Source organism: Alligator sinensis, unplaced genomic scaffold (genome assembly GCF_000455745.1).
Source record: "Alligator sinensis unplaced genomic scaffold, ASM45574v1 scaffold1386_1, whole genome shotgun sequence".
Lineage (NCBI taxonomy): Eukaryota > Metazoa > Chordata > Crocodylia > Alligatoridae > Alligator > Alligator sinensis.
The window spans coordinates 175,329-186,776 of NW_005842806.1; the positions used below are offsets into that span (position 1 = coordinate 175,329).

General features: G+C 46.8%; 2 protein-coding genes across 4 annotated transcripts in view; both read left to right on the plus strand.

The window, feature by feature from the left end:
* Positions 1-5,791, plus strand: part of FOXM1 (forkhead box M1) — an 8,564-nt gene extending 2,773 nt beyond the window's left edge. For 2 of the 3 annotated variants that reach the window (XM_006035117.3, XM_006035118.3), the window contains 3 exons: positions 353-431; positions 950-1,131; positions 2,072-5,791. In XM_006035117.3, coding sequence (XP_006035179.1) covers positions 353-431; positions 950-1,131; positions 2,072-3,154 — 1,344 coding nt within the window. In that variant the 3' untranslated portion in view covers positions 3,155-5,791. The remainder of the gene's footprint in view (positions 1-352; positions 432-949; positions 1,132-2,071) is intronic. The other variant, XM_025191300.1, reaches the window with a different exon arrangement.
* A 2,832-nt stretch (positions 5,792-8,623) lies between these two features.
* The window catches only part of TEX52 (testis expressed 52), an 8,782-nt gene continuing 5,957 nt past the window's right edge, over positions 8,624-11,448 (plus strand). The window contains 1 exon segment of the mRNA XM_025191299.1: positions 8,624-8,699. The gene's annotated coding sequence lies outside the window, so the exon portion shown is untranslated.

Consider the following 11,448-nt stretch of genomic DNA (forward strand, 5'->3'; position numbering starts at 1 on the left):
TTTGGGGCTGCAGTTTGTCCAAAACACGCAATAAAGCTGTGCTCTTCACCTTTCCTCCAGCAGTAAGGACACACTAGAACCATGTCACTCCACAGCCAGAGAAACTGTCATGCCAGATCTCTTTTTCTACAAGACTTTTGGGTGGCAACTGGCTGAGAGATGGCATGGCTATGCAACAGGAGGTGGCACAGAAACAGCCATCAGCATGATCACTGAGTGGTAACAGCTGTTCTCTCTGCATTAGCTTAGGACAGGCCTCTGGATCCACATTCCTGAGTGAGGCAATTTGAATAGAGATGGGTTCTTCTCCCTAACTCTACTTTTTCCCCTCTTTTTCCCACAACAACCATAGCAGCAAAAGCGACACATTTCCGAACTCCAGAAGAATCTGGGAGGCAGCAGCTGCAGCAAAACTGAAGCACAGAATGCGCGTGAGTGTGCATCTGTCTAGGCCAGAGAGCAAGTCAGGGCTCTAACTTGCATGAAGGGTACTTTGAATGTAAGCTGTCATTCCTAGCCCAGAAACAAGCTGCTGTTCAGCTTGGCCTGCTTGCAGGCTTCCCATGGCCCTTCCTGTCTGACAGATTTGGAGCTGAGGGCTGTGCTGCCACATCTGAGAGACAATGTCTTGAGAGAGGGAGTAATAGGTGCTCAGAGTGAGCAGGAGTTGAGCCCAGGGTGTGCTGAGAGGCCCACTGGGGTTCAGTTTGTGCTTGTTCACCAGGGCTCCTGGGTTTAAGCTTAGGACATTATCGCCCCAACCTCCAAACAGAAAAGGCAGGGAGAGGGTGAGCCTCATCCCTGCAATTGGTTATTTTCTAGCATGAGGGATTGAGGTTGGTTCCATCTCCCTAGCTCCTGGGTCTCCCTAGCTTTGTGCCTGGGCCTCTGGAGGTGAAACGCCTTCTTCCGGCAAGATGCCAGCTGACCCTTTCTTGACCCTTTCCAGGCCGAAAGATGAAGCCGTTGCTTCCTCGTGTCAACTCTTATCTGGTTCCCATCCAGTTCCCTGTAAGCCAGCCTCTTGTTCTGCAGTCCTCTGTGAAAGTACCTCTGTCTGTGGCCCAGGGAGCCTCCCTCAACAGCTCAGAGACAGGTCGGAGCAGCAAGCGTGTACGCATTGCTCCCAAGGTTGGTGTTTGGTTAGCTTTGGTCTCCAGATGGGCCCAGTTGTTCCTGCTTCCACCTTTTTGTGCCATCTGTTCCTTGCACCCTTTCCCTGCTGTCAAACCTCAATGCTTGGGGAGTAGGGAGGACTGGTACTGGCCAGCACTTGGCTGTCTTCTCCCAGGGTGGCTATTAGCTGCCTTGTCATAAGAACTCAGCTTACCCTTCACTTGGGGTGTGAACCAACAACTCCTCCAGTGTGCAGCCAGGATGAAGCAGACAGGTGTGAGGACCCCCCCCCACACACACACACACTCTGGTGCTTAACAGCTTTGAAGAGAGGTTCTTATTGCAGTGACTTGTCTTTTCTTGACAGAGTATCTCTGCACACACTTTGCCATCTCATTTTAGAGGTTTCAGGGCTGAGCATTTGTGAGCAGTAATGTTTTGTTAATTCTCCAGTTACTGTTGCCTGGAAAAAAATTGGCAGTAAAGGTCCTTTTCCATGGCATTTTACTGGCTCTGCTCCCAGCTCTCTTGCAGCCTTAATACCTTTCCTAGCCTGTATGTAAAGTTACATTTCTAATGGAGCCACATCAGTCCCTTAACTGATCCTTAGGCTTCACATTAGGATACAGTGTGTGTGGGGATGGAAGCTATTGCTCCCTGTCCCATTGAACTCTTTTTGTATTCAGTCTTGCCCTTCCCTAGGAGCTTTGCTCTGAAGGGACACCTTTGGTAAGTGTTCTACACCAAGATCCTTCCCATGGGCTCTTTGGGCTTCTCTTGCTATTGGTCTCCAGGCCTCTCAAGCCCTGTTACTGCTGCTGATTTAAGGGATGAGCTTCCCCTATTCTGCTGCCTTCTCCCTGTTGCATTCCCTGTGGGGGGAAGAAGGATGTGTATTTGACCCGTGGTTTCTCATGCTAACACATCTTTCCTCCCTTCTGTGCTCCCTTTGCAGGTCTTGTCGTCTGAAGAGCCATCCCCCTTCCTGCCCATGTTGCCTGTCAAGGAGGAGAGTCAATGTGAGGAAGGGCCATCCCCATTTGCTTCAGCCCAGTCAATGCAGGAGAATGTCTCTCAAACTGGCAAAGAACCAGCTTCCTTCCCTGAAGCCCCGCACATAAAGGAGGAGCATGAGGGCTCATGTCCTGATGAATGGCTTTCCCCACTCCCCGCAGCCTTTTCTATAAAGGAGGAGCCAGTGCAGCCTGACGAAGAACAAGGCCTGTTCCTCCCAGTACCACCTGTGAAGCAAGAAAAACATTTCACCATGCTGAAGTCCCCACCCCGGGGCATATCTGACACACTAGTTATAAAGAGACGGGAAAGGCGGGAAATGGGCAGGTCAAGAAGGAAACAGCGCCTAGTGCTGCCTTGCTCAGAAGAGCCTCTCCTAGTTCTCCCTGAGAGCAGTAGCTCTGACTCTTTCAGGCTGGCATCAGACCTTCCCTACCTGCAGGAAACCCAGCCTCTAGAAAACATGTCACAACTGAGCTGTTGCCAAGAAGAAGGTGGTCCCTTTAAAACACCTGTCAAGGAGATGTTCTGCAAGCTGCCAATTTCTTCCACCCCCAGCAAAGTCCCAGTTGCTACCCCACCAATGGTGGGGCTCAACCCTTGGAGATCTGTACCGCTTGCTAAGGAAAACAGCACCCTGGACTTCAGCCCTGTGAGAACACTTACAGCACCATTCACATCCCTTCAAGAGAACCTGGATTTGTTGGGTTTCAACAGCACTCCCCTTAAGAACCCTCTCTTTGAGTCCCCCCGAGAGCTTCTCAATACAGAATCCAATGACATGGTCTCAGGGCCACTCACAAGCTCTCCTGCTTCCAATCCTGAATCCACCAAACAGTTGTCATCCCCAGAACTGCCAGCTTCTGGCCTTCCAGAAAACCGCTCACTCATGGAGGGCCTGGTCTTGGACACCATGAACGACAGCCTGAGCAAAATCCTGCTGGATATCAGTTTTCCAGGCCTAGAGGATGACAACCTGGCAACAGATATTAGCTGGTCCCAGCTCATTCCTGAACTGAGATAGGCTGACCTGAGCTGAGACCTGGAGACTTATTCCTACGTTGCAATTGATGCTGGGCTCTACTGAGATTTGCTCAGATGGGATAGGCAGATCCCATAGGTTGGCTTTGACTTACTTCCACACTGTACAAGGTACACTGGGCTGTACCAACACCTGCTTGGTTGCTGCTATAAGCTCTTTATGAGCTGCAGTAGATGGGGGGTCTGGGGCAGGCTGGGACCTCTTAGCACAGGCCTGAGTTATTGAAGTTCCTTGTTGAAGGGGAAAATCTCCAGGTGGGTGCTAAATGGCCCTGACACCCTGGAGGAAGTAAAGACAGGTCCCTCATATATCTGTGGCTTAGAGAAAAATCCCAGACCTTGTCCTCAGCAACTTATTCGTCATAAAATACAGATTGTTTGCATTTTTCTTTAGTGTCTTGTCTGTAGGCTTAATGACTCTGTAAATATTGTACATTCCTTAAATTAGTTGTAATTATAAGTGTAACGTTATTCTTGTAGGTCTTTTATGGGAGTAGAGCTGGGCGGTAATAGACTTGGTTTATACTGTCATTCCCAACCCCTTTTCCCTCTCCCACTCTAATCTCCTGTTGAGGCCTCAAGATTACCCTTTTAGGTCTTCCTTGAATTCAGAAACACACTGGTATATAAACCCATGGTCCTAAATGTTACTTGGGGCAGATATCTAAAAGATCACTTCCACATTCTATCACGGTTTTTTTTAATTCTAGGATCCAGGAAAAAAACATTTTGCTCAGTCTTCCTCTCATAGTTGCATCCTTCTTGGCTATGGAGGAGGAAAACAGTTTCTCTTAAATCTAGTTCTGACTTCTCTGATGCTACAGCCCACTTAAACACCTAGCCAGAGTTATTGCTGTAGCTAAAACTGACTTCTGCTGGGCTGCTTCCAACTGCTCTAATCAGCGAGACTGACTGAAATGGTTAAGAGGATAATTGCACAGTGAAATCTCCATGCAAAAAGTGGTCTCTTGAAACATGAAATACACTACTTGTGTTTCTCTCTCTGAAGTACGTAATAAGGCTGCTGATCCCAATTCTCTAGAGTTGACATAATAAAAGCAGAAAGTGCCATAAAATACTTTACCTTGGTTCTCCTGTTCAAAAACAGCTGTATGTCACCAAGCTTTGTTTCTGTCTCCAATTGCTACTCGCTGTATAAAGCCAGGGTAAAAATGCTCCACTGAGTACTGTCTTTGCTGCTGTTAAAGGTCCTATTCCCCATCGCCATTTTTTTTTTCTCCTTTTATGCTGCTGCTTTATGGCAATTCACTCGGGGTAGAAAATACAACAAGCAGTTAATTTCACATGCCTGAGGCTCATGCTCTAGTCCTGTGACCCAGCTTTGCAACCAGGCTCTAGCCTGCTTTAGAGTGTAATTGGATCAGGGGGGAAAAATGGGGGGTTGTGGGGAAGAAGGATGAGTTTAGTTCTACCTTGCCTGTATCTGGAGTAATCCTACTAGCATGGATGTTACTTTGAGAAGAAAAATTGTTCAAGGGTTAGAGAACTAGTCTGCAGAGAGACACCTAGATTTCATTCATATTCTGCCAGAGTTGTCCACAATCCTGGTGATTATGGACAATTCTGTGTTCCCTGTTCTCTCTTTTAAAATGGAAATAGTAGTGCTACCCTGTCTTGTAGGGGTGCTGTAAGGATAAGTTCATTAGAGTTTGTGATGAGCTCTGATGCTATAGTGATAGAAGGCCATGAGCGAACTTAAAAGGGATGTGTCCAGTTCAGATGTCTGGGTAGAAGACCCAGGCAGTAGCTGGCCTAAGCTTTTCTTTTCCTCTGCTAGGAAGAAAACCTCCTTCTCCCCATCCTAAGCACCATTTAACTTTTAGAGGGGAGGAGAACTAGAACAAGATGTTTAAAGATAAAGGAGGTGGATGGAAAATGCAGGGGAGCAAGGGCAAAGGAACAAAGGAAATCACAGCAGAGGAAAGAGGAGAAAATAAATGGTGGCATCTGTGGCTGAGCATGGAGCAAAGGGATAGCAACCCATCACGATGCCAAGGAGTTCTACTAAAGACAGACTGGGAGGTACTTAAGCACCAAGCCACTCTGGGATCCAAGCAAGTGTTGAGACTTGCTGAATAGAAAAATGCAGCATAGGCCCATCCAATCCAGTATCCTGGGGCTAGGGTGAGATAGCAGGAAACACCACAAAGGACTATTAAAGAATTACATGTCCACAGGGGTAGTTTTCTCTAGCCTCCATCAGTTAGGCATTGGTTGGTACCCTGTGGACAAGGATTTTTTTATGTTGAGAAAACTTCTCGTATAATTGGATGTTACAAGACTAGTTGCTTCTTGCACCAAGTTTCACAGGTTAACAGACTGGAGGTAACAAACTGGCCTCTAAAGAGCTTTGGGCCATTTTAATATTTTTATGTTAGCAACCCTCCCTTATTCCTAAAAAGCTTACATTAGGAGAGAAAGCCAATGGGGTTTTGGAGTCTAACTAAAATTTTCCCTAATACCAATTGCCCCTCAATTATTGCACTACCTTCTTATTTTACTAATAAGCAGGAAGCGCCCTTGTAGTAATATGTAATATCATTTTCAACACTTTGCCAGGGGCTTCAGAGAACTGAGTGCTAAGTCCAACCTATTCCTGTTGCCCCCTTTTTAATTTCCAAAGCTTTGCTTTTTTTTTTTTTTTAACTTTCCCACTTTTTAATTACCAAAGCTTTGCTTTTTTTTTTTTTTTAACTGTAAGAGTTACCTTAAAGAAAAATGTCAAGTTAAAGACAGATGCCTTCTATATCCTTGAAGCCAGTGGAACATTGCTTCCTGCACTGTATTTTCCTAGGGCAGGGGTGCTTATCCCACACTTGCAGGCCAGATCTGGCCCACAGAGCCACATCAGCCAGCCCAAAGGGCTCCCCAAGGGTCTGGAAATTTGGCTGCGGGGAACATTAATTGCTGCTCCCCTTCTGCCAAATTTCCAGATCCACAGAGAGCCCAATAGGCTGGATAATATAGCCATATGGCCAGATTGCTTTAGTATGCAGCCAGATTGGGATTAGGCCTATGGACCAACCCCACAGATGACCCCACGAGATCCAGCCCACAGACCAACCCCATGCTATTCATCCAACCTGCAAAGCCAAAAGGTCGAACACCAGCGTCCTAGAGGGGTTTCAGTAATCCTGTAGGTCTGTCTCTAACCATTGTCTTTTGGAAAACTATCAGACAAGAAAAGATCATAACAGGTCAGGGAATTTTTTTATGTTGCTCTGGTTTTTCTACTTTCCTTCCCAGTATTAACAGACAAACCCAGACCTCCTTAACTTTAGTTCTGTTAAACTAATCCTAAGTGTCTGGTACTCCAGCCTGCTAGTTAAATGCATCTTTTTTGCCTTCACAACATTCCAACTTTAGATGTTTTAGACATCTCATCTCATGTTTTGGTTTAAATATATTTTCAGAAAGCAATACCTGCGACTGCTCTACCGAGAATGTTTCTTATCTCAGACTCCCCTGCCTATATGTTTCTGTATCTGTGGAGTTGCCCTGTCCAGAATGCAACATGCTAACTGTGATCCCAGTCATTCTGGCTTCCCTGTTTCATCATTTGATGTGTCCGCAGATACAGTCCACGTATTTGTGATTACCTGGACCCTTTTGTTTCAAATTAGAGGGGAAGCCTATAAGAAGTGCAGAAACTTCTGCATATTGATGTACATTCAAATAAGGAGACGTAAGTAAGTTGTAGCTAACCAGTTTGGGAATTAAAATGCAACTGTGTGTGTCAGTGCCAGGAAACGAGTAACCTGGTCTGGGGGGAACAATCGGAACAAGTTTGCTGTTTTCAAGTACAAACCAGAGTTGGAGAGTGCATCCAGATTCCAGGGACAAGCCAAGCCAGGAAAATGAGGTTAAGAAGAGAGTGAAGTCCACAAACAAGCTGAATCACAAAAGAAGGACATCAAGAAAGCAGGCAGAGTTACCAGAGATGCTGCCTTAGGTCAGGAAAAGCCCAGTTGCCCAAACTCTTCCTGTTCCTCTCCCTGGTCTTATATAGAGGAAGTGGAGGGTCAGATGATAGGAGTCAGCCACTTCATATTAGGGAATGGATAGAAACTCAGGCACTGTTGGAGGCTTTAGCCAGGCCCTTTCCAGCCCTTAGGAACAGCAGCAGGGTGGGGACAATGACTGTTGATCAGGCTGGGTTGGAAGGTTCAAGACTGCAAGCTTGATACTGTACACTATTCAGTTATATTAAAACACCAAAGGGAAGAGTTAAATCCTAAAAGGTTAAGTGACAAGAAATGAGATGTGTACAGTGGTGACTTACTTGCTAGGTGAAACTAAAGAGAATTTCTGCTGCTCACTGCTGAGAGCAGAGTTAGACCAATGTGAAGTATTTGATGAAAAGGGCACCATGTGTTACGAGGAAAGAAGAAATTAAAAGTCTGGTTGTAACTGGAAAGATTGAAGGAAGGAGAGATTGTGGAAGACAGAGGTTGACTTATGTCAAGAGTATCTAAATGGATGAATGTATTAACACTGGAAATTCTGTATGCCTCAAAGAGAAGGGATCTGTGGAAGACCATGGTCACCAATGTCCTGTTTGGATATGGTTCCTAGAGAGAGAGACCACGTGCAGTGAAGAGCAATAAGCATATCAGAGGCTTGTAGGGAGCACACAGAACTGGCAAAAAGACATACCATGAGCATGTCAGTCCCACTCCCATGTCCAGCTGCAGGTAGTTGAGCAATACAAAAACTTAATTCTAACCTTGCAAGACAGTTTGAGATCTCAGGGACTAAACATGTGGTTGGGAGTCAGAAGGCTCATTTATTCCCAGTTCTTCAATTCACCATTCCATACCTTAGGCAGATGAATTCAGAGACTGTAAGGTATAGCCATTTTGGGAGGTCACATGATCATATAAGGCACAAGGATTTCACTAAATGGTTTCTAAATGAAGCCCATAATTTATGGTTGAGCATCAAGCGTTTTTCCCCTCTAAGGAGCTACCAAACGTGCCCCTAAAGAGCTCTGGTTGATGGCTACTCTTTGCCTTACAGACTGAAAACCACTCAGTTTAGGGACAATCTGCTTACAACATCTGTGGGGAAAAGGGCGCATTGTGCCTTTTGGCAGAGCCAACCCTAGGGGTGTGCGGGGCCCAGGGCATATCAGCCTGTGCAGGAGGGTAGGGGGTGGCAAGCGGCCAGAGCGTAGAGCTGGTGGCGTGCAGAGACCGTGCAGAGTGGTGGTGCCCTTGGGATGGTCTGTGGGGCCCCCCCAAAGTGCGGGGCCTGGGACAGTTGCCCCAATTTGCCCCCCTCCCAAAGGACAGCTCTGCCTTTTGGTTTATCCATAAAGTCCCTTCTAGACTGCCTCCAGCTGAAGTCATAATTCTTGGCACATGACATCACAACTGCCTGCTGTGAAAAGCAATTGGAGTTGCTGAGTGCAGAACTCAGCAGGGCCTGATAGGAAAGTCAGAGAGCCATAAAGCTAAGTTTGCACAGAGGTACAAGGCCTGGGTAGAAAAGAAAAGGAAACAAAGGTGAGGCTGGCAGAAGAGTAAAGAATTGTTTCTTTCTCTCCCTCTCCCCCTGCCCTTACGTGTGTGAGTGTATAATACATATACACAGGGTATGGGGGTGCAGGAACAGTGACCAGTGCTGCAGGGCTACCTGCATCCTTGCTCTGAGCCTCCATGCTCTTTCCCCCATGGGGGCAAGCAGACCACATCACAGGAGCAACAGCTGGAGACTTAATTTTAAATCCCAAAGAAGATAAGAATTTCCCACATCCCTGCTCAGAGGCATGGCCTATCCCCTCCTAACCTGCCTGCCACTGTTGGGTGTCCTCACTGTCCCAGGGGCAAGGGGACCTTGTATCCCACTCTGGGTGGGCGGAGCAGGTTGAGCTCAGCTTGAAAGTGGCTGCCCCCAACCCGCCTCTTTCCCCCCCTGCCACCCCAGTGTTCCCCACTAGCCTGGGAGCAGGCATGGGGACAGGAAACCCACCTGCTTCTTTGCTGCCACCACTGTCACAGTCCTTCCATAGCAAAGGACTTCATCATTTACTAAATTTTGTTGGAGAGATGAGATTTTTCTCTAGAATTTGTAGTTGTCCATTGTCCTCTACATCTACAGGAATTTAGAAGAATTTCTAAAGATCACCTATGGTACAGTCTCTGTTCTATGACAGCACATTTTCAGACATTCATTTCAGGCAAGGGAATGAATAGCTGTCTAGACAGGGAATTAGTGGCCTTTCTCCCCACCATAGCAATGCATTGGACCTCAAGAGAGGGTGTTGGTGCCAGTTCTGATTCTGTACAGGACACTTGCCTCTGCTTGCCTGCCCCAAAGAACTGAACATTTGTAATGTTTACAACACAGCTGCCTAGTCTGTTTGCTTGTGGTGGTGGCCAGTGGCCAACCACAGGGCCCTTTTGTAACTTGGACTCCGTATAAATGTTAAATAAGAGGCCCCCAGGGAGTCTGTAGTCTAAAAGAGAAGAGAGACTCAAGGGAAGGGAACGGAGAATGAATATCAGCACCATAGCTTTGGGGTTGTTAATGCAATCCTTTTTAGTGGGGTTATGTTAGGAAGAGATTAGCTCTTTGGTTTTCCAACTAACAGAGAAGGAGGGTTGCATTAGAAGCAGTGGAGGGACAAAAGAGAAAGGGCTACTGCTGTTTGCTGAACTTGTCCCCATAGAGACTCTTTGTGGGTTTGTGGTGGTTACAGGCTGGCAGTTCTTGTGCCAGTGGGTGAGCAGGGGAGCCCTTTAGACCCGGCTGTATGCTGTGGGGTATGTGCTATTTCTCTCATGACTGAAGTTGCTGCAGAAATGTGGATGTTGCAGATGACATGTGTGGGAAAAGAAATCTATAAGGGTGTTCAGGATCTGAACATCTTATTATAGCAGGAAGAGGAACAAGCACAGACTGTTCAAGAATGAATTAAGAGGACTGAGGGGCACTGGCAGAGAAGCCTGGGACTGGGATAACACCAGGGTCTGCAGGGCAGGAGTGAGGGGCATTGGCAGCACGGTGTCGGGAGCCCAAGACTAGAATAGTGAGAAGGGAAGGTGGATCGAGGCAGGACACAGGCAGACAAGGTTCTTTGGATAGATGTGATATCTTTTATTAGACCAACTTAATAGTTGGAAAAATTGTTCTTTGCAAGCTTTCGTGCACAAACACCCTCCTTCAGGCATAGGGAGAGTCTGTTGGTGTTTGTGTGCTCTCCTGGGTAGAATAGAAGCCAATATGCAAAGTGCAGGTCTGTGAACATGCAAATGCCTGGCAGTGAGGATCTGAGGGAATGGGAGACAATGGGTGTGAGACAGGAGGGTAGGAGGAGGAATAGACTGAAATTATAGAAAGTAGCTGGTACAAAAAAAGTACTGGATACAAAAAATCATGGACTAAATATAGAAATTGGATTTATGGAACATTTTAACCTGCCTGCCATCTGGTAACCCCAGGTAACCTCTCTGCATTTTCCCAGCTGCATTCCTCCTCCCCCTCCCTACCTGTCTCACACCCATTGTCTCCCATTCCCTCAGATCCTCACTGCCAGGCATTTGCATTTTCACAGACCTGCATTTTGCATATTGGCTTGTGTTCTACCCAGGAGAGCACACAAACACCAAAGGACTCTCCCTATGCCTGAAGAAAGGTATTTGTGCCCAAAAGTTTGTAAAGAACAATTTTTGCAACTATTTAGTTGGTCTAATAAAAGTTATCACATTTACCCAGAGGACATTGTCTGCCTATATCCTTAGACCAACACAGCTACAATCAACAACCCTTGAGGCAGAATAGGGTTACTAACAATGCTGCATAGCAGGCATTGTATCTGGCTTGACCCACTTTGGGCACTGCCTTTGAATATCAGGGTCTTGGCACTACAGAGATGTTTAATAAGTTTTGGGGCCACTGGTATTTCTCATGCTTCTGAGCTTTGGTGGTTGTCCCCTCCCCTGCTTTCTTCGACGTGTGTCTGGGTGTTTTTAAGTCTCAGAGGCATTGAGTGTTGGCTGCAGCCAAGGCTGGGGATTTTGACTGGGATATGTCAACACTCCTGCTGGGACTAAAGCTGGAAGTTCCTGACTAGATGGTCCTGCCCCTTCACCTGGGGTTAGACCAATCATCATATTTGGGGTCACCATATTTAGCCCAGGGTCAGATTAGTATGGACTGTTGGGGAGGGGGGGGGAATGTTTCATAGTTTCATAGTAGCTAGGGTCAGGAGGGACCTGAACAGATCATCTAGCCTGACCCCCTGCCACACGC